The sequence below is a fragment of the Saxophila tyrrhenica genome, assembly GCF_035928015.1.
Source record: "Saxophila tyrrhenica strain CCFEE 5935 chromosome Unknown scaffold_19, whole genome shotgun sequence".
NCBI classification, from domain to species: Eukaryota; Fungi; Ascomycota; class Dothideomycetes; order Mycosphaerellales; family Extremaceae; genus Saxophila; species Saxophila tyrrhenica.
The window spans coordinates 276,880-298,117 of record NW_027041751.1 but is presented as its reverse complement, the minus strand read 5'-3'; the positions used below and the strand labels follow the sequence as shown (position 1 = coordinate 298,117).

At 53.3% G+C, this 21,238-nt stretch overlaps 9 protein-coding genes across 9 annotated transcripts; 6 read left to right on the top strand and 3 right to left on the bottom strand.

The window, feature by feature from the left end:
• Positions 1-1,630: 1,630 nt before the first annotated feature.
• LTR77_009797 (uncharacterized protein) lies at positions 1,631-2,530 on the bottom strand (the record flags this gene model as incomplete). The annotated part of the gene is made up of 1 exon (XM_064807023.1): positions 1,631-2,530. The coding sequence occupies one exon, from the start codon at positions 2,528-2,530 to the stop codon at positions 1,631-1,633; it is 900 nt and encodes a 299-aa protein (XP_064654839.1).
• Positions 2,531-3,203: 673 nt separating this feature from the next.
• LTR77_009796 (uncharacterized protein) lies at positions 3,204-4,059 on the bottom strand (the record flags this gene model as incomplete). Its single annotated transcript, XM_064807022.1, has 2 exons — positions 3,204-3,414; positions 3,467-4,059. The coding sequence occupies 2 exons, from the start codon at positions 4,057-4,059 to the stop codon at positions 3,204-3,206; spliced, it is 804 nt and encodes a 267-aa protein (XP_064654838.1).
• A 666-nt stretch (positions 4,060-4,725) lies between these two features.
• Positions 4,726-6,805, bottom strand: LTR77_009795 (uncharacterized protein; the record flags this gene model as incomplete). The annotated part of the gene is made up of 6 exons (XM_064807021.1): positions 4,726-4,841; positions 4,894-5,926; positions 6,008-6,116; positions 6,166-6,209; positions 6,473-6,613; positions 6,662-6,805. The coding sequence occupies 6 exons, from the start codon at positions 6,803-6,805 to the stop codon at positions 4,726-4,728; spliced, it is 1,587 nt and encodes a 528-aa protein (XP_064654837.1).
• Positions 6,806-7,779: 974 nt separating this feature from the next.
• On the top strand, positions 7,780-9,037 carry LTR77_009794 (uncharacterized protein; the record flags this gene model as incomplete). The annotated part of the gene is made up of 2 exons (XM_064807020.1): positions 7,780-8,091; positions 8,150-9,037. The coding sequence occupies 2 exons, from the start codon at positions 7,780-7,782 to the stop codon at positions 9,035-9,037; spliced, it is 1,200 nt and encodes a 399-aa protein (XP_064654836.1).
• A 385-nt stretch (positions 9,038-9,422) lies between these two features.
• LTR77_009793 (uncharacterized protein) lies at positions 9,423-10,094 on the top strand (the record flags this gene model as incomplete). Its single annotated transcript, XM_064807019.1, has 1 exon — positions 9,423-10,094. The coding sequence occupies one exon, from the start codon at positions 9,423-9,425 to the stop codon at positions 10,092-10,094; it is 672 nt and encodes a 223-aa protein (XP_064654835.1).
• A 1,792-nt stretch (positions 10,095-11,886) lies between these two features.
• Positions 11,887-13,084, top strand: LTR77_009792 (uncharacterized protein; the record flags this gene model as incomplete). Its single annotated transcript, XM_064807018.1, has 5 exons — positions 11,887-12,335; positions 12,396-12,595; positions 12,653-12,791; positions 12,850-12,985; positions 13,040-13,084. The coding sequence occupies 5 exons, from the start codon at positions 11,887-11,889 to the stop codon at positions 13,082-13,084; spliced, it is 969 nt and encodes a 322-aa protein (XP_064654834.1).
• A 1,104-nt stretch (positions 13,085-14,188) lies between these two features.
• On the top strand, positions 14,189-15,882 carry LTR77_009791 (uncharacterized protein; the record flags this gene model as incomplete). The annotated part of the gene is made up of 3 exons (XM_064807017.1): positions 14,189-14,657; positions 14,705-14,964; positions 15,022-15,882. The coding sequence occupies 3 exons, from the start codon at positions 14,189-14,191 to the stop codon at positions 15,880-15,882; spliced, it is 1,590 nt and encodes a 529-aa protein (XP_064654833.1).
• A 695-nt stretch (positions 15,883-16,577) lies between these two features.
• LTR77_009790 (uncharacterized protein) lies at positions 16,578-18,254 on the top strand (the record flags this gene model as incomplete). Its single annotated transcript, XM_064807016.1, has 3 exons — positions 16,578-16,784; positions 16,835-17,888; positions 17,941-18,254. 3 exons carry the CDS (start codon positions 16,578-16,580, stop codon positions 18,252-18,254), a joined length of 1,575 nt encoding a protein of 524 aa, XP_064654832.1.
• Positions 18,255-19,401: 1,147 nt separating this feature from the next.
• LTR77_009789 (uncharacterized protein) lies at positions 19,402-20,765 on the top strand (the record flags this gene model as incomplete). The annotated part of the gene is made up of 2 exons (XM_064807015.1): positions 19,402-20,307; positions 20,376-20,765. The coding sequence occupies 2 exons, from the start codon at positions 19,402-19,404 to the stop codon at positions 20,763-20,765; spliced, it is 1,296 nt and encodes a 431-aa protein (XP_064654831.1).
• Between the last annotated feature and the right edge of the window lie 473 nt (positions 20,766-21,238).

The window sequence follows — 21,238 nt, the reverse complement described above, 5'->3', positions numbered from 1 at the left end:
GCGGACACGTTTTGCAGGCTCTGAAGAGGTTGACTTCTACTTCGCTTCGTTGAAAGTTCGACGGACACAGCGGGCACGACCGCAACACGAGAACGGCTCCTTTTTCTTGCCACTGCTTGGGCCATGTGATCGGAACGTCGGAGAATGGCAGTAAACGTTCGCTGGAGCTCCCGTTGTGCCGACAACACACTGTGCGATTAGTAAAAGGGGGCTTTAATGGAAGTTTCTTACGACTGAGCTTCAGAATTCAGACGTTTGAGTATGGCAGAACCTCACCGCCTTCCATCTTGTCTTCCGCCACGCCTCAACTCACTGCTGCTCGGGACTATTTCGGGGCTTCCGAATGAAGCTATCATATTGTACAAAAGAAGCATGACTCAGCATTGTTCCGTATAGGACTCGATTGGTATTTTACCCATCGTTTTCTGGCCTCTATGGCGCAGTGGTAACGCGTCGCACTTGTATATCCACTGGGACAATCAATCAATGCGAAGATCTCTGGTACGTTTCATCCTGTCCGTGCCTGTCCTGCTGTCCTGGTTGGAAGCTTCCATCTCATCTTGATATCAATGATTTGGTTCCATCCCGTCTCGGTTTGGTTCCATCTGATCTCGGTGTGGTTCGATGTCGTCTTGGCTGCTTCACCCTACTCTACACGCTCAGTTCTACTTTACTCTACTTCACTTTACTGACTCTACCTCACTATAGGTTCAATTCCAGATGGAGGCAGATTCCTCTTTGTTGTTTTTTTGCTTCGTTATATGTTATTTATCATGTGTTGAGAAGCGGTTGAGTTGGCAACTCTTGGTTGGGTTGGGTCACGCTACCTTACGGTATGTAGCTACATACACCTTTCGCAATTTCAGGATCCGTGTACCTATCCAAACCACCTTTCCCTGACTATTATAGAGCACGTAATTCTTTTACAAGAAGACTGTTGTTTCAATAAGACTAGTGGTTTGTCAATTGGTTAGATGGCGAAAGACATACCTTCGTGCCAAGTGTAGCTTTCCACTAACCGGTCAGGAGTCAATGTCAATGGGATCTGCGAGGTTGTTCAATGGACACAGACAGTGCAATCTCCTTTGCATAGTCGGAAAGTGTTAACAATGCTATCAATATCTTGAGTCTAGATGGAGATGGTCTCAAAGCGGCACGATCGTTGGATCGAGCTCGGGGCATCATTAATCGTCTCATCATTATATGCTCTATGTAAGATATCTCGTTCATGACCTGGGCCACCTGCATCTAAAATAGCCAGTTGGCCAGCTATCAGGCAAAGGACTGTAGCGTATCGGCGAAAACGTCACATTCTGTCGAGGACACCATCTTGCTTGCTGCTTTGTCCCGCGCGTCCATATCTTCGAGCTTAGGAGGTCTGCTATACCCTGCTGCTTTCTAGAGCAATGCTCGAGTGAGCCTGAGCGGCCAAAGCAATCCCGACTTGCCACTTGTTGGCCTGGACTCGGTGCCGGGATCGCTCGGATTCGATGAGCATTGTGGGCTGGGTTCAAGCGTTCCAGATGCCAATCACTGAAGGCGCCGTCGAGCTGAAGTCGCTTAGTTGAGCCTCCAACAAGGTCCAGAAGGGCACCGTGCAGCTTCTGCACAGCCGGTAGTAACAAACAGCTCAGAAGTTCGTACTCCGCCTCCTGCCCAACGTAGGCCTTCTTGACCTCTGCTGCTGTCCGTCCCCATTCGTCTTCTGCGCCATCTCCTTCGACAGATGCTCCAATCGATCAATGAACGCGTGCTGCAGCTGCGAGTGCTGATTTCTCAGTGTCCCTTTCACAAACCCAGCATACATCCGCGGACACTTCGCATCGCTGATGATCTGCACATACCACCCTGCTCCTTGACTTTCCGTATGATGCATATCTCTTGTTCCCGTCCTTTCCAGCTGTGATGGAGGCTGATCTCGATCTGCCTCGTCTTCATGGATCGTCTCGTTTAGGGGTGCGGTCTCGCGAAGTAGTCGCCAGTGGTTCGTTGATGTGAAGCCGGCCGGTGCGTGGATGGTGATGTCGCAGCCATCCTCAACAGGTACGAAGTCTGCAGTATACCGCACTCCCCCGGACCACAGCTTCTTCGGGATGAATGGGAGATCGTCTTCAACCTCGAAGTACTGCATCTTCGGCTCCTTCGTGCCGTTGATGTAGCCATTCTTTCCATTGGGCGGCTGAACTGGTTTACAGCCACGACAGTCCGGGCTAAGCTTAACAACCGTCTCAAAGTCGTGGAGGATGTTGAGGCCGGCGATCTCGTCGACGAGGGCTGATGGGATTGGGGTCGCGGAAGCGTAGGAAAATGTTGTTTCGAACATGGTCGCTTTGCGCTTGAAGATGAAAGTGGCGAGGAAAGTCTTCCAAGTAGAACTCAGGAATTGCAGATCAACGCCTCGCAGACAGGTTTGACATAGGAAATGATGTGATGGTGATAGGAAGAGCAGAGATGAACCCACCAGGCCGTTGCGTCTCCCTCGCCCATCGTGGAAGGCGTGCTCCACCGCACCAACCTCTGCTGGTGCCATTGCCAGCTCAGGCACGAGGCCGCGGCGTTCCGCCGACTTCCATGATCAATCATTAGTCAATGATGCAGGTGTATGTAAACTTTCTGCGCCAGTGCCTGGCGATCAGACAGCACTAGCAATCCCTGCAAGTGAAGCTTGTCTTCGTCCAAGACTCTTTGGAGACCTCTTCCTCGGACATCACCTTTGCTGTATCATCAAGAAGTCACAATACTTCATAACTGCATCTGGACGGGAGAAACTTTGGACTGAAGACGGCTTGATACATCGTGTTGCATAAACCAATGTCAGCTTGCATATTCAGCTAAAAAGAAAAACACAAATATTACTGCCGCATGTTCTGTCATGAACCCACTAACAAGCTCAGATTCTGCTTCAGCTAAATCAAAAGGTGCTCTATTAGGTTCTGCTACTGATCTCGACGCCTTTCGTACCTCCAAGAGGCAAGGACATGCCAGTACATGTTCCACGTTCTGCCTTCTTCTCCCTCACACTACCGGCTACCATTGAACCTGCTGTTACACGTTGCTCTTCTCTCCTGTCTCGTATTAAGATGCAGTCTTCTAACCTGCCTACCTCAGGACTCTTGAGCATACCTTGCTTACAGTTCTGATCTTGTCCTCTCGGGCATTGCTACTCTTTCCGATATACAGCCTGGTGCCACACCAATTCTAGATCATTTACTCAAACCCTTCTCACGTTCCGTCGGAATGTAGCTGAAGCTATTGCGGTTCCCAATACTCTTCAGATACTCCGCATTCCGCATGTGCAAGTCCAACCTGTTGAGTTTGTTATGTATCCACTCAATCTCCTTCCGGGCAGCATTCAGATACTCCTTCAAAGTCATCTCATCCCAGGTGTCGACTAGGTCGCCAGAGGCGTACTCCCTATAACACCGTCAGCCCATGGTTACAACACAAAGATCAAACACCGCCTCACCATTCAATCGGACGATCCGCAAAGAATTGATCTATGAATACCTCGATACAATACTTCGAACCCCAAGCCTCTTGCACCCTCTGGTACAGCTCCGCATCGAAATTGCGGTCAATGGCTTGTGCAGTTGCCTTGAGGATGTACTGGAGATCGCGCATCGCGAAGTGTTTGCTTTCGAGGAAGTCGCCGCTGGGGTTGTACTCAAGGTCCAGCCACTTGATCAGCTTCTCGATGTCACCAGGATTTGAAGGCGTGCTCCCACGCTCCGGGGCATCCGGTTTATTCGGCTCCGGTGTACCCTCGGTCGAGCCACGATGCGCTCCCACGCTCGACGGTGAGTTAGGCTCATATCTTGGAGACAGTCCCTCAGTCAGAAGCGCCAAGGAGAGACGCTCTGGATGCTGTCCCGGCAATATCGAAGGCCCAGCTGCGTCCGTTCGTGGCGGGCTTGGTGGGCTTCTTATCATTCGCGGTGGCGAGCTCGACCTCTCTCGCAAGGTCGTTGTTCTTGAAAGCGGCGGGGGTGAGATCTCTCGTATCACCCTCATCCTTGGAGATGGCGGCGGCGCTCTCGATGGTGACGGCGGTGGTGGCATGTTCGAATCTCTGCTACGCGAGTCGCTGCTCATCCTTGGCTTCGGGGAAGGCTAGAGTGTTGGTAGGCTGTCGAAAGGCGTTTGGAGGTTTGAAGAAAGCGTAGCCGGAGCCTGCTCTTGTACCACTCACTGCCCGCTGCACGAACGACCCCCGTGTCATCGAGTGTTTGCTGATCATCATTCATTATGCTCTCGCCGCCTTCGCCGAGCAGAGCAGAGCAAACAACACATTCGAAGTGTTCATGAGCGTCCTTGTGCCTCGTTGCATGAGTTCGGTATCTAGGGGAGGGTAACATGTGCTGGTAAGAAATCACCCCATGTGCTGCAGTCCCGGCGGACGTCTCACACGCCGGAAATCTGGGCTCGATACCTCGTGGCGAGCATGGAACTTCACCCGCTTTCGGAGAGACTGCCCGGAGTAGCTTTCGCTGCCATTTAGTGGAAACGGCCAAACCTTACAAGGGTAGTAGCCAGCTTGCCAGCATATTCCAGAAGCAGTGAGTCTTTGAAGTTAACGCTGAGAATGAGGTTAGCCACAACAGGACAGCGTCTTTGACGTCGATTCCTGGTCCCGGAGCAAGCAATGTCGGCGAAATCCTAACGATGGCGTGAAATGGTGTTGCACGGAGTTGCGCAGCTGGACAGCCCGCTGGACTTTCGATTCCGCTAATTCGTCCTCTCTACATACAGGACTGGAGGAGTGTAGGTTTTCTTCCCCCGGACGAACCAGTACACCATTCCGACAATAATCAGGCCGCCATAGATAACACAATTCCAGTTCACTAGAGCATAGCAGTCAGCATATGAATTCAGAACATGAGAGGTGGAGCTTACTCGTTGCCAAGGTCAGTTGGACGCCCGTCGCCAATGGGAAGAAACAAAAGACCCAAACCGTCAAAAGCCAGGCCAGAGCGCCCAGATTGACGAAGATGCCAAACCTTCCCATGCTCCATCGACGAGCTGGCAGCGGTCCCTGGAAGCGGCGGTAGACGAGCACGGAGATCGAGATGAAGTAGGTGCTCAAGATGGACACCAGAGCGCAGGATCCGATAGCGTTGAAGGCCACAGTCGATCCAATATTGATCAACGCCAAAAGGCAGCTGATGGTGAAGGTGATGAGAACGGAGTTCAGCGGGATGTTCCAGCCTGGTCTGACGTGCGCCACGAAGCTGGAGAAAGGCAGGCCGTTGTCGCGCGCAAAGGCCCACGTCTGGCGGGAGACGGTGGCGACCGTGGAGATACATGCAGAGGTGATGTTGGTGATGATGATCGCCGTCAGTACAGAGGCAGCTGCCCTGTTCTGTGTGGCGTTGTAAAGGACCAGGATGAAAGGGTATCCGGTCGTGTTGTCTGGAGGCAGGATGACGAAAAGGTTGCCCAACGTGAAACAATAGGTGATCGTCATGATCCAGCCTAAGCTTCCGTTGAGGACGGCCGAGGTCATAATGGCTCTCGGGACCGTTACTGAAGCGTCTCTCACTTCTTCAGCCATGTGAACAGCTGAATCTGCACCGAGCAAAGTGTAGACCGGCGTTAGGAGCCCGACCATGAAGGAAAGACCATTGCTCGACCATCCACCAAGATTTGTGATTGTGCCGAACACCTCGCTGGCAGGGAGTCGGGGCGCGAGGGTCCAAAGGGGAACAAGAACAGCGAAAAAGCCGACGATGTGTAGTATCAGGACTGCGCCCTCGACCATAGGTAGCTTGTGCGCTAGGAATGAGTTGAAGATGATGCAGAACGCAACGATGGCCCAGACCAAAAGCGTGCCGTGCCAGCGCTCGAATGTGTACGAGGTGGGATTGTTGAGGACTATCAGACCCTGGATGACGGTGCCAACGATAAAAGCGAGCGAGGCCAACCCAATCTGATCGTTGCAACGAGGAAGAGCGTCAGTCCTCATCACCCAAAGAGCTGGTTAGTGTCGTCGCTTTGTCGAGCGTCTTACCTGCCATCCAAAGACCGATATCCAACCGACCAGCCAGCTGAGGAATCGCTGGCAAGACCGAGGCGCAAACTCGGACACCCAATGGTATTGACCCCCTGCAGTTGGCGATCTGACCAGCCATTAGCGATACTATCTCAGAGGCTTCCCGTGTCACTCACATCGAGGCCATCTCGGCGACGGAAGCAAAGACCATGCCGTAGCCCTGAAGAGAAGAAAGGAAGGGTTAGCAATGTTCTTGAGCTTCGAGTCCAGTTGAAAGAGTCTCCGGACGTGGTTCGAGGCTTGATCGTGTCGCAGAGAAACATCGGCTTGAGGATCAATTTGCTCGACTTGTGTATGGGGATAGAATGGTATCTGACTGCCGCTGGCTCATGATTCTTGTCTCGGAGAAATTTCCCATCCACTGGTGGACGAGCAGATGTCTCGAGCTTTTGGTAGAACTGGCTCTTTATTGCGTTGACTCACCATCCAACAGACCAGGTACCCCCACACAAGGCCAGCGGTGCCTCCATCGAGAAGCCCGAAGAGCGATGAGGCCAGCTCGATCTCCCAGGTGCTCATGAGCGTACAGGCGAAACCAAGGGTTGAGATGAAGCGAAAGTTGCGCTGTGCCAATGTCAGTTGGTGGTCAGAGCGAGCGATGAGCAAACATACGTTCAACACTTGTGTCTTGCCTAGCGTTCGCATATCGCGATGATCTTGCGCCGTGCCTTGGTACTTGTCGCGCAGAGCACCCTCGAATGTGTCCAGCTCATGATCGTTCCCCACCACCATGTCCGACTTGCCAACGTGGCTCATGATGGCCAGCTCTCCAGGTGAAACGGAAGATTCGATGTGGAAAGAAGTTGTGTAGGAACGCAGATCAAAGGAAAAGGTACTCTACCTCGAGGTACCTGCCCTCGCACCTAGGTAGATCGGCCATGTGGGACGACCGTGTTGGCAGAGCTCGGACGAGAGCAGTTGGACATGGATATTAAGCGACAGCTACCGGGACACCCACGCGAAGCGCTAATGACCGCGCAGTTTGATGGTGAATGTGTGCCGTGTGAGATCCGTGGGCGGCGTGGAAAACGACCAGAGACGGTTGGACATTCGACCGGCGTGTGTGATTCGGGGTGAACGGCAAGAGTCTTGAAGCCTCCGGGGGCGGGAACTCACCATCTTGGCGAGGCTTGAAGAATGCGACAGTCACCTCGTCAAAAACAAACTAAGGAATAGCACACTCCTTGTCAGCATCAGATGTGTTACGCTCGCGGAGAAGGAGAGTCCGATGCTCTATGAACCGACGAAGGTGGCTTCTCCTTGTCCTAAGATGGTGCCTCGTGCTAACGAGCTGGTTGCCAGAATCTCAGAGCCGTCGGCCCTTCGGAGTACTTCTTATCAAGCTGCTTCGGCTGCCGCTTGGTTGGATCGCATACCCTCGAGGTACCTCAATGTGGCGTTGGATGTGATCTTAGCGAGCCGTCCGAGCAACCACTCACAATGCAATCCCGTTGTGATCGGAAGCTGATGCCTGCGACATGGCTGCAGCGGGCTGCAGTAGTGAGTCTTGCATTTATCTGGCCGGGCTGTCCCTCCTCTCCGAGCCGTGTCACATTTGGGCTATAGTCTATGGACGATGTCACAGACGACTAGCAACATTGGTTGTTTGTTGCGTACAAGGTGCATCCTTCTCACGGCTAAGATGGTCAACGGTGATATGATCTATCCATTAAGAAGGAACCTCCCAGACGACGCCATCGCCAGCACGAGGGCAGCCGACGGTCAACACCATGCCGGCACCTGAGCCCTCCCTCTTACCTGGCCAGAGTCCGCCCTTCTTTACAGTGACTCCGACGGATCAAGCAGGAGTGATTGTCAATGTGGCCGCCATCTGCCTGATACTCGCCGCCATCTCGATGGGGATTCGAGCGTACGTCCGCTTCGTAATCGTCCAACAACGCATCGCATGGGACGACTCCGCTGTACTTCTGGCCCTCCTGCTCTTCCTCATCCAGACCGCTTTGGTCTTTCAAGAGACCCGCGATGGACTCGGCAAAACGGTCCGTCGGCTCACGCGTAATCAGATTTTGACAATACAAGAGGTACGAATACCATGCATATCACCGTCAGAGAGGGTCGCGTGGTTGACCAGAATCATAGTATCTCTACGCTGACGACTTCTTCTTCCTGCTGTCAGTCTGGACGACGAAAGTCGCGTTTGCTCTGCTATTCTATCGAACCTCGCCTAAGAGCAGCTTCCAACGGGCTACCAAAGGAGTCTGCGGTTTCATTGTCCTCACAGGAGTCGTATCAATACTTCTCATCACTCTCCGATGCGACCTCTCGCAACCATGGATATGGTTCACTTCGAGCGGAACAACCTGCGAAGATCTGACCACGAGATGGCAAGCGATCAGTGCGCTCGACATTGCTACTGAAAGCCTCCTATCCGCATTGTCTCTATACCTGGTCTGGGACCTACAAATGTCTTTTTCGAGGAAGTCGTTGGTCGTCTTCGCCTTCAGCCTGCGCCTGGCTATCATAGCGCCAATAGTCTGCCATCTACACTACCTAACCGTTGCAACCAGATCGGACGATGTCAGCCTCAAGGCAACGTCTTTCGTTCTGTGCAAACAAGTCGAGCTAGCCTATTCAGTCATTGCTGCCAACATCCCAGTCCTGCGACCTTTCATCATCGCAACAGCGACCAACTACGGCGGTTTAGCCGAAGGCCCCAAGGGCCACTCGGGAAGTAACCACGAGCTTCAAACGTTCGGCTCCAAAACCATCAGTCGACGAACGAAGTCCAACAACAACTCCAACAATCGCTCGAGAATCGACGACGACGAGACGATGCTCAACGCCGGGCCCACGCATACAAAGATCTCGTCTTCGGGGAAGCAAGATGCAACGAGCGTGGGAAGCAATGATAGTGAGCGCATGATTATACGGAAGGATGTACAATACTCGGTAGCCTACAATCGAGGCAGGTCGGAGAGTGGGATGCATAGTAGGGAGAGCGAGGAGGACTGCTCTGGAGCTTGGTGATGACAACTGTATACATATGTAGGATAGTCCTGGCGTCCCCATCTTGTTGTGGATACTCGAGCTCGTCTGCATGACGTTATGATCTTTGGCCGAGGATAGAGCCCAAGAGATGTTGCATTGCGAGTTACCCCAAGTCTAGTAAGACGAGCGGCGTGGAGAATTCCTTCGTACATTTGTGAATATTTGCGCGAACGCCAGCCGGCCTGCTGCAGGGGCACGATTTAGGCACATATGCAACGGTATGTTCCGTATGGACCAACCTCTGTCGCTTGCCGAGCTGGTTGAAATGTTGGATCCAAACACATGCACCACGCATTTGCTGACTTGAGTCACGACATCAGCTGCTTCGCATTTGGCTCAGTGGGACTGCAACACATTTTATAAAATGGCAGCCGCTGTAACATCACACCCGCTGACAGCTGAGCAAGTCTTCGATGATGTTGGACCAGCGTACGAGAAGGCTTTCGCCAACCTAGAGCCACAAGCAGCGGCAGTCCAATGGGTAATCGATCAACTGAGAGAAATGAACTCAGCGAAATGTCTCGACATAGGCTGCGGCACCGGTCGACCGACCTGCGAGGAGCTCGCCAATGCCGGGCATGACGTCCTCGGCATCGACATCTCTGGCGCCATGGTTGCAGACGCCTCCAAGAAGATCCCCAATGCGAAGTTCGAGAAACTGGACATGGCTGAATACAACCCTGCCCTGGAGTCCTTCGACGCCATCACCGTCTTCTTCAGCATGATCGCGAGCGTGACCCAGGATCAGATCCGGGAGAACATTCGCAGAATCTACCACTGGCTGAAGCCGGGTGGTGTGTTTGTGTTCGCCACTGTTCCTGTCGCGGGCAACAATCTTGAGATAAAGTGGATGGGGCGGCCGGTTGTGGTTTCGAGTTTGACTGCTGAGGAAGCAGTCGAGTGCATTCGGACGACTGGTTTCAAGGTTGAATATGATGCTGTTAGTGCTTTCACGCCGCACGCTGTTGAGGCGGGGATCTGTGAAAAGGACGACGTGTGGGAGGAGCCGCATGTGTTTGTGTACGCTAGAAAATAGTGGGAAGACGCAGGGAACTGGGCACATCTGGTATGGGATGTGGTGCCAGCTCCATCAGGCTCAATGGCTTAGAAGTCCTCACCTCACTCTTGCTGATGGGGTGTCGCCATCTGAAGAAGAATTTCCATAAACCTCCTTCTCTCTACCTTGAAGGGCCGCTTTGTTGGGGCAGCCTCCCAGCTTTCCAAGAGAGTCTTCCTCGGTTCCTGATGAGGAGACAAGGCCGTAATACACCCACAAGAGCCTCCTGAACGGCTCATGCTCCGTGGCCTTATGAGGAGTTGGAGTATGCGGTCCATGTACCAGCAGCGTCTTTGCTGCACCATCTCATAGGTCCTTTTTAGATAGCTTCTAATGATGACTGTGCAGTGTGCGTCCGTGACCAGCTGTCTACGGATCCAAGGTCCGATTTCACGCGAAGCTTTTGCATCTAGGACAGAAGATATCTTGACCATGATGATCTGTCCATCGATTGCTGGTGAGGAAGGCGAGGATAGGTTCACATGCTCCTGGTTGTTGCCCGGATCGGGTAAAGATGCTAGCGCGGGCTGCACGGACGAGGGAAGTGAACCTTCGTACGCCAATCTCCACCTCACTTCTTCCCCCCCCTGAGCATCTACATCGTCTCATCGTCAACCGGATTCCCGACCCTTCCCCAGCCATGCGAGCTGTGAGAATGTCCAACAGCGACACGTGGAAACGCCTCTCTGCGGATGACAGATTTTCCATTGGGCCGTGTCGCCGTGATGTGCAGCTCTCGGTAGAAACGCCATGGATGGGATCGAGCCCGGGCCCCCGTACCGTGTCCAAAGCTGGGTGCAAGATGCGGCCAACGGGCTCCTACGGTTACTCACGCCTTCCACCCGACTCACTCGATGACATGCCGCCGCCGGTTGCGAGACCTGGCAATGGATGTCTGACAAACTCCCGAATTGACATCAAGACCAGAAATTTTGCAGAGGACTCAGGATCAAATGCTGCCACAACAGCATACTGTACCTTCGGTAAGAAGATCAGGCCATGCATGCATAGAGCTTGAGGTAGTAGCAATGCCCCATGCATACCAATCTGCCGTACGTCGAGGCCGTAGTGCCTGCACTCACCCACGCTCGCAGCTTTAGGTTCCAAAGACTCCAGCTGCTAGGCGTCGGTAAAGCTTTTGTTGCAGCAAGAAAAGTCTCCAGTATTGGACACTGCCGCAGCACCTTCTACGATGCAGTCTGCTTACACATCGTCTGCGCTGCTTAGATCTTCAAATCACAAGCGCGGCCGCCAATCGAATGAAAGATCAATTGCCCAACTCGGGCATGATGGTTCATGGCGACTTGGCCATCTCGTTCCACGGCGGGAGGTTGTGCCTTGCTGTACGCCACATATTTTCGCCTTGCAGCATTCTCTCGCTTCCACGTGGATCGCACCGTAATCGCGACGGATTACTTCGCTAATGGCTAGTCGAGACCACCAAGTACAGCATTGTAAGCTCGTCTAGAGTCCACGCGAGGACGTGCTTGTAGTTGACAGGCATTCAAGGCATCTAGTGTATTGTGACAATTCTGCAATGGTTTGCGATGCCGAGCAGATACACAGCAGGATCGATGTTAGATAAGTATATCTTCACTGCCCATTCCGTCAATCCAACGTTGACTTCTCGCACCTCGATATTTCCTATCGTTACGTCTTCACCATCGAAGCCAAAGCCCTCACCATCGAAGCCAAAGCCCAACTCTCCAGAGCTTCGGAGAAGGACTCATACCAATACCTAGGTACTCGCCGTCGACCTCCACCGCGAGCAATGCTCAGCTCATTGGGCCTCTGCGCTGCCTTAGCGTGCGGACTGGCTTTGGCAGGCCCTCAAAAGACCTGCGCCGACTACGACATATCGATCACCGTCACCTCCGAGAATCTCATCCTGGGTGGCCTCCCTGAGTTCGAGGACAATTACGATGTGGCGGACTTCCTCTCGAATCTGGGCAGCCGCACTGCAGCGGTCGACTTCCAGCCCGTCTCTGGGATTGAAAATCAAACGACTTCGTACACTATCTCGGCAACTGTCTGTTCACCCGTCGACCCCAAAGCAAAACACCGACAAACTGTGTTGATGGCTACGCACGGCTTGAACTTCGATCGCAAGTACTGGGACCCGGCCATTCAACCCGATAAGTACAGCTTCGTCGACTTTGCGATTGAGCGTGGCTACTCGATCTTCTTCTATGACCGGCTTGGAGTTGGAAAATCTTCGAAGTTAGTACAAGAGTCCTCGAATGCAGACTGATCACTTATTGACCACCTCCTTCAACACAGAGTCTCTGGCTATGTCAGCCAGCTTCCCAATCAAGTCGCCATCGCCACGAAACTTGCGCAGCTCATCAAGGCCGGGAAGAATTCTCCGGCAATCGGCAAGCCAAAGTCTTTAGTGCTGGTGGGACACAGCTACGGAAGCCTGATTTCTGCTGCAACTGTCACGGCGCAACCAGATATCTGTGAAGGCCTCGTCTTGACTGGTACGTCTTGTCGACTTGGTACGTTGTGATCGGAACTTCGCTTATCTTTTTGCCCAGGCTTCAGCTATAATGGAACGAACATTCCAGTGTTTCTACAAGCAGCGGAGCCTCGCATCGCATCGACCCAGTCGAAAAAATGGAGTAGCCTCGACAGCGGATATCTGACTCCTGTGGACATCTTCGCCAACGTCAATACGTAAGAACCAGTCCGAGAATCGTCGTATCAACACTCCATGCCTAACAGACTCTTATAGATTCTTCAAGAAGCCGGACTACGATCTCGACGTTGTCAAGTATGCGGACAATCACAAGGCACCGTTCGCTGTAGCGGAGTTCCTTAGCGCTGAAGCCCTTGACGTGGTGCCGACACAGTTCCAAGGCAAAGCGATGGTACGTCGAGGGCGCAAGACTGCCAACTTTGTGTAAGGCTGACTGCGGGACCAGGTTATTGCGGGGCAATATGACTACATCTTCTGTACTGGCCAGTAAGTGCTGCTCCTCTTCAACCAAGCGAGAAACAGTGAGTGCGGCCTACCGAGCAAGTTACGCAGCCTTCTCCCACACTCATGTTTACCCGAAAAGACCACATCACACTCGTGGCCAGGCGGTTCTTGGTCTGTGAGAAGATCCATCCAAGCTGTCACACGGCTCGCTCTGGCTTGGTACGCTTGATGGCCGCTTTCAATATTTGTCGCTTAAGCGAGAGACAGACTATAGTGACAGCGGGCCACCAGGTCAGGGCGAGCCGAATGATGGAAGTTCTCACAGACAAACAAAGCCGGCCCACGAGAGTAATGCAGGCTTTATGGACACATTTCGGTCTGTGAGAGGGCTACAAAATAGTTCGGTGGGACGCTTTCACCGTCTCTCGCTGTCACCCTGTACACTGCTTGGAGCTGATAGATGTCGACAGATGCGACGACGTGATCGAACATCCAGCCAGAGAGATATTTTCCAACGCCAGCAAGTTCCGTGCAATCAGCTACCCTGGAGCTGGGCATGGCTTGAACTTCGCTCGCAACGCTAAAGGAGCATTCCGAGAGATATTCGACTTTCTCGACAAGGCTCGAGATAAAAACTGACAACAGCTCTCCTTTGGGCCATTGAACGATGCTCACGGCGCAGGAGAAGCGTTGTTGGGATGCAGGAAGAAGACTGCCCGTGGAGAGAAACTGTGAGCTCGGAGCTTAGAGTCGGAGCTGAGCTTCTCAGTCCACCTACGCAATCCGGCGGTCGGAGGTCAACTGCGCGCCGTCAGGCTACACCAAGAATACATTTGTCACCGAGAGTTCTCAACCAGAGCGTACTCTTTCGTGCGATATACATTGTTCATACACAGATGTATGGTTCTTTGCGGCAACTGTCATCAAGATGCTGGGACTCAACCACCGCCACGACAACAGACAGGCCAGTGGTGCTGCCGCAATGTTGTATATCATGAGAGAGGCCCAATGCTCTCGCAGTTGGATCGCAGGATATATGCCGCCTTGAACAGACGAACAGGCATTGCATATAGCGATATCGTTGACAAGTTTCAGCATAGAGCAGCGTTGCTTCAGCGCCGAGTCGAGAGGCATTGACAGTATTTCGGCGATGGACAAGGATGTCAAGAAGTTGCTCCCGAAGCCGAGAGATGAAGGTCCGCAGATGACGCTACCCTCTTTATTGACTCTTGTGCCGTTGCTGACCAAAGACGCAGAGACAGACACTACTGAAGCTCTCTCCGTTCCTACCAGCCTTGCCAGTCAGCCGTATGATTTCTTGTTTGTGAACGCTTCTAGCACAGAAGCTCCCCAGCGGAGTCTGAATACAGCGATCCGGCGGCATGTGCGTACCGACTCTCGCAAGCCAGGCAGTCCTGAACCGTCCGCTTCGCACGCATCTTCTCCGACTGTCCAACGGTTTCGTTTGGGTGGCGGAGGATTGCGTGAAGTTGTGCCTAGGCGGAAAAAGACGGGTGAGGGAGCGACTGCTCCAGAGACTTTCGCGGCGTCCAGCGTTGATCCTTTCGATACGTTTCCCGTGCCTAACTCCCCGACCGTGGACTTGCTAGTCCGTGAATGTGAGTACGTTAGGTTCACGGATCTGGTTTATGCTGACGTTCAACAGACCATGAGGTAATTATCAAGTCGTCACCCCTCCTGGTAGCCTCGAGGACAGCATGCTTTGCGCTGGCGATGCAAGATCCGGCATTCTTCATAACCAAGCTCTGTCATGCTGCAAGCCGCAGAGCGTTGATGTCAGCAGGATATGCGGTAGAAGTGCTGACACTCAAGAGCGACACACTTCGGATGATACAGCAACGCTTGCAAAGCCAGGATCTGGGTGACTTCACAATTGCAGCGGTGGCTACATTGGTCTCTAACGAAGTGAGTACCCCAGCCATGACTTGTAGAACCAGTATGCTGATGCTGATGCTGATCCAGGTGGTTTATGCCACTGAGCCGTCATCGATCAAGGTCCACATGGATGGCCTTGCAAAGCTTGTAGGGCTGCGAGGCGGCATGACTGAAGCTGAATTTCCATTTCTGATCCGTCGCATGATCGTTTGGTGGGTGGTAACTCTGGACTCTTCTACCGTTCTTGCTGATTGTCGCAGGGCCGACATCCAGGTTGCGTGTGCCTTGTTCACTGTTCCACGATTCTCCTCCTTGACACTTGAAGAGTTGAGTCAGACAGTGCCTGGGACCATCGCAACGGCACATTCGCACCCAGAAGCACAGGATATCATGCCGACTCTGCTAGAGCTCCGGCGGCAGGCTACGATACTCGAATCTGGTTCTCTTTTGACTGATCATGAAGGCTTAGCGTTGCCCGAAGCATTTTACCATCTCCAGCTGAGGCTGCTATCAATCTGGCAGGGTAGCAAACACGAACTCCACAACTTCACGAAAATCTGGTCTGTTGCTGGTCTGATGTTTCTGGAATACTTCCTGCACGGAACGTTGTCCGGTGCTCCCGCAGTACAAAGGCTCTGCCGACAGTTGCGCAGCCTGATCGAAGAAGACCGCTCAGATCCGGACGGCTCGTCCGCTTTTGGCAAGCAAGATATGGCCTTACGCCTCTGGATCATATTCACGGCTAGTCTGGCTTCGATGGGCGAAGACAGCTTTGCATGGTGGTCTCATGAGCTTCTACATCTCTGCGAAAGGGTTCCATTACGGTCTTTATCCGATGCGGAGGCACTTTTGCAGACTGTATGTTGGCCTGAGAGGACGGCGTCAGCGGCAAGTCGAAAGTTGTGGAAGAAGTCGCAGGAGGAACACTCACTGTTGGAGTCGTCCTAGAAGCAGGCCATTCTGTGAGGCTGCCAGGATGTGACATCACGGTCGTGGCAACCAATGTGCAGTGGAAACGGCCCACAGGGCATATATGGCAGTCTTCTCCCAGACCCAAATGCACTCGAAGAGGCCACATCACTCTCGTCGGCGGGCGTTTCTTGCCTATGAGAAGATTTAACACACGGCTCGCTCTGACCTGATGCGCCCAGTCGGCCACTTTCGCTGTATCTGGCTTGCGTAGCTGGTCGGACGATTGCGGCAATCTCAGTATACAGAACCACTCAAGAACAGCAAAGAATGCATCCAACCCTTGGCCGATTCTTGTGCGATGATAAGCTCCTTGATATGCGTATCGCCAGTGGTTACCTACCTTCCTTTTTTGGACAGAATGGCAGCTACTCCGGAACACCTGCATATACTTTCTCTGAATATGCCAATCCTTACTGTTTCGGCTTCCTGCCCTATCGCAAGTCCATGTCTCCCAACTTCAGAGATAGTCGTCGCGGATGGGCATTGGACAAGATGAGGCAGACGTTTATCAATGTCCATGCATGCCTGGGAACTCGGCACTCGCTGCTCTGTGGCGAACATGGTATACTTATATCGACGAGTAGGTCCTACAGTCTTCGAGGTCTTCAGTTCTCGACCGTGTCCCATTACTTTCTCACAACGTTCAACACCATCATCATATTCTCCGTACCATGTCGTCCGACGCAGACGTCGAGAAGCGTAGCATGAAAGAGCAGCCAAAGAGCGAAGCCGACAGTGTTGTCGCTCCCACTCTGGATGAGCAAGGGGGTGAAACCAAAGAGATCAGCGATATCGATGGCGACGATGCGCTCAAACTGGCTGGAGCCCACGCCCATCAGTTCGACGAGGCGTACTTCAAACGCCTGCGATGGAAGATTGTAGGTCCCGGGTCTCTTTGAAGACGACATGCCCACTGACTTTGCATCAGGACTTACATCTCATGCCTCTGATGGTCTTCGTATATTTCACCCAGTTCCTCGACAAGAATATCCTCTCCTACGCCTCCATCATGGGCTTCCCGGTGGATGGAATCAACTATAACAACGTCGCTCAGGCTTTCTATATGGGCTTCTTAGTCTGGATGTTCCCTACCCAATACATCGGGCAGAAGTTCCCAATCGCGAAATACCTCGGCGTCCACATTATCCTCTGGGGTGGTCTGGTCATGGTCCATGCCGCCTGCGACAAGTTTCCCGGGTTCTACGCTCTGCGTTTCTTCCTGGGAATGCTCGAGGCCTGCGTCTCGCCCAGTTTGATCCTCATCGTCAGTATGTGGTACAAGCAGAACGAGCGCGCCTTTCGGATCGGCCTCTTCTACTTCGGCAACCTTTCCACCTCCGTGGTCGGCGGCGGTGTTGCATACGGCGTGACGTTCTACAGTGGTCCCATCGCCCCCTGGAGACTGCTCTACCTCATCCTCGGCGCCCTGGCGGTGTCGTGCGGCATCCTGGTTGTCATCTTCCTCCCGGACTCTCCTGTCACAGCCAAGTTCCTCACCCAGGAGGAGCGTATCGCTGCCCTCGAGCGTGTCCGTCTCGACCAGGCTGGCACCCACAACAAACACATCAAACGTTACCAGATCGTCGAGACGTTCAAGGACATCCGCACATGGCTGATGTTCCTTATTATAATGTGCATCGGTGTGCCAAACGGCGGTCAGTCAGCCTTCAACAACATCATCGTCACGAGCTTTGGCTGGACCGAGCGGGAGTCTCTCCTCTTCAACATGCCGCGCACAGCGATCGGTGGCTTTGCCGTTGTGGCCGTTGGCTGGTTGTCTGACCGCATCAATGACCGCATGACTCTGATCATCATCTTCACCATTCCGACGCTCGTTGGCATGATCATCCAGACCACCATGCAGTACTCTGGACAGAAGGGTGTGCTGTTGTTTTCGCAACTCTTCCAAGATCTATCGGCTCCAGGATTCCCATTGTGCTACGCCTGGAATGCCAGCAACTCGGGAGGTCATACCAAGAAAGGTGCCGTTCTCTCTACCTTTCTCGTACAAACAGTCTCGCTAATGCCGTACAGTCTCCGTTAATGCTTTCGCCCTCTTCACATTCGGCGTGGGCTCTGTCGTGGGCACATACATCTTCCTGCCAGAGGACGCTCCCGGCTACATTCCCGGCAAAGCAGCCATCGTCGTCCTGACGGTCGTTTTGATGCTCACCTGCGTTGTAATGGCCTACGTCAACGTTCGCTGGAACCGCCAGAAGCGCGCCCAGCTCGCCAAGTTGGTCGAAGAGAATGGATGGAGCGAGGAAGACGTGAGTCGGGAGAGGGAGAAGGCGGCGTTTCTCGATCTCACAGACAGGGAGAATGTGTTCTTCACGTACACGAGATAGATGTAGGAGAAATTGAAGGGAGGGAGATGGCAACCTAGCGTGATCGTTGGTGCTACATCTTTCGTACTTACAACTAGACCGCTTGAAGAATTCCGCGGGAGGATGTACCCAATACAACCAATCCATGACCGCTCGCAGCTTAGCGAAGAGACAGCGAAAGGGGCCACCTGGGCAGTATTTTCCGAGACGAGATTGCGGTCAAAAGGGCCACATCATTCTCGTCAGTAGGCGGTCATTGTCTGCGAGAAGGTCCCTTACACAGCTTATCCCGACCTGGTAGGCCGCCTTTACGGTCGATAGCTTGCTGAACGAGTACGATGACACTACATGACAATCCTATCAGTGATATAGACACCATCATGACGTTATGGCCTTGAGATAGAGTGCCCGCATTGCGATGTACTTCTTCAGCGGTCAAGGAAGTGAAAGGTGTCGCGACGAAAGAGCCCGGAGGAGAGAAGACGAGACGAGAAGGGCGGCTAAAGATCATACTAGAACTAAACAAGGCTAGCGTCGTTCGATTGAAACACTCTCGAGACTTCACCTCCTCCTACACTTCATCAACGCCCACTGCATCTGCGACACGTTACTGAACCACCATCGCCGGTCTCCTACTTATCGTTGTACGGGCGGTTCAAGATCTCAGAATACTCCCACAGTATGAATGCTCTTGACACGTTCCTTGGTCCAGCAGCCGTTGGCAAGCGCCACTCCACTGCAACTCTGGTAGCCAACGCGCTTCGACCTTGGGTGAATATCAATAATGGCAATAAAGCAAGGTGGGCGGTTGAACACCCTTGAGTCTGACAAGTTGAAAATTTCTCACCTATCAGGACGCAGAGTTCGGCGCACAACTATTTCGATGCGACAATTTCGTTGAAGTGGTTGCGAGCAGATGAGATCTGGCGCTTGTGGTTGAGAATGCCCTTGTCTCGTCTCAGGGAACTGCGTGACTGCCCCTTCTATCTAGCTTGTTTCTATCTCAAACACCTTTCCACCTTCCAAGAATACTGTTCGGCTGATCTCATATCTGCACGTGAAGACTGGCGGCCTTGTCTTTCCGACTCCTCGATCGCAGGCGAGCCTACAGGACCCAGATTCTTATTCCATTCATACACTCGTTTGTTCGTTCATTATTTTCTTCGCCATGCTGAGAAGGCTAGCAGTGCTGGGCCTCGCGTGCGCAGGAAGCGCGACGGCAGCGCAAAGTTACGGTGCGGCGCCGCCGGCGTACGGCTCAAGCAGCTCCTCGTTGAACGCAGAATCGAGTTCAACTACAGCAACTGGCTATGCTTCGTCTTCTTCCAACCTGCCGGCCGGGTCGGAGAGCGTGGTAGCCAGCTCATCGACTGCCGGGGCGGCATCGTCAGCATCTTCCACCAGCACATGCACGGAAACGTCTGGCGAGGTCAGCCCTGCCAGCTCGGCCTCCGATATTCCTGAGTACAGTGCGTCGAGCTTGACATACACATACGCACCACCTTCTCCGTCCAGCAGCGTGGTAGCGCCACACAGCTCTTCTGTGCCGGCTTACCCCACTACGGTCACCGACATTACGACTCTGTACACAACCACTTGCCCTGTGGAGTCGACGTACACTTCCGGCAGCGTCGTTACCACTCGTACTTCGACGACTGTGTCCATCCTCACCTCAACTTACAAGTCGACCGTCACGATCTCGTCGAGTCCAAGCAGCAGCTCCACCGTTGCGCCTGTCTCAAGCTCGACACCTCGGCCTCACAAAACTGTCGTGACAGATATTACCACGGAGTATACCACTGTCTGCCCGGCGACGTCGGTCTTTACTTCAGAGAGCCAGGTCCACACGAGCTTTTTTACAACGACTTCCATTCTGACCTCCGTCGTTCAATCTACAATTACGATCACGGACACTCCACCTGCCAGTTCTTCCGTAGCGGCAGTAAGCTCTAGCGCTCCACCGCCAACTACCGTGACCGATCTAACAACAATCTACACGACGGTCTGCCCTCTGACTTCAACGCATGTCGGCGGTGGCAAAACGCATACCCGGACATTCAGCACGACTTCTACAGTAACGTCTGTCTATCAATCAACAATCTACGTATCAGCAAGCAGTAGCCAAGCTCTGCCTGTCAGCAGCGCGATTCCGGCGTCTTCATCTTCAGAGACCACGAGGACTTTTACAATCGAGACCACGAGCCAAGTGACCAAAACATTCACCATCACGCCCTCTTCCAGCCCGACTCGCGTTCGCAAACCGTCAAAGCATCCCAAACCGGTCACCCGCACGAAAACCTGGACACATCCAGGACCAGTCACTCGCACGAGGACTCGGACACATTACACCACGACCCTCTGCTCAATCTCCTCGAACTTACCAGTGCCAAGTTCATCCGCCGTACCCGTTTCGACAGCACCGAGCTCATCACTCGCACCTACCTCGAAGGCCCCAAGGACAACCACGCGCTGGACGACGCAATACAGCACGATCCCCTGCTCATCCTGCTCCAGCAGCAACAGGCCGAGTAGCTTTCTTCCGCCCATTGTGACCAGCTCTCCAGGGCCTTATGCCAGCGGGAACAGCAGCTCGGTCGCGGCGCCTACGGGATCGGCGTCCGCTTATCCTTCGGTTCCGCCAAGCACGGGTGGTGCTGCCGGGCGGGAGGTTCCCATGATTGTGCTGCTTCTGGCTGGGTTGGGCTTTCTGGTGTGAGGTGTAGCAGGCTTGCTATCTCGGGTATTTTCTTGTGTGTTGATGAATAATGCTTGTAATGAGACAGTTTCGGAGGGTTTACGCGCCTTGAGGGCTGCGCGGAAGGCAGGATCGCGGCTGATGCTGTTGTAGATAGTTGTATGTAGCGGTACACCGTACTACATCCGCCATTTCACCTGTCAAACCGTCAAAAGTGAAAGCGGCCTACCAGGTTGCAATGAATCGTGCAAGCGACCTTCCCACAAACAGTGACCGCCCGCTAAGGAGAGTGATGTGGCGTTTTCAACCG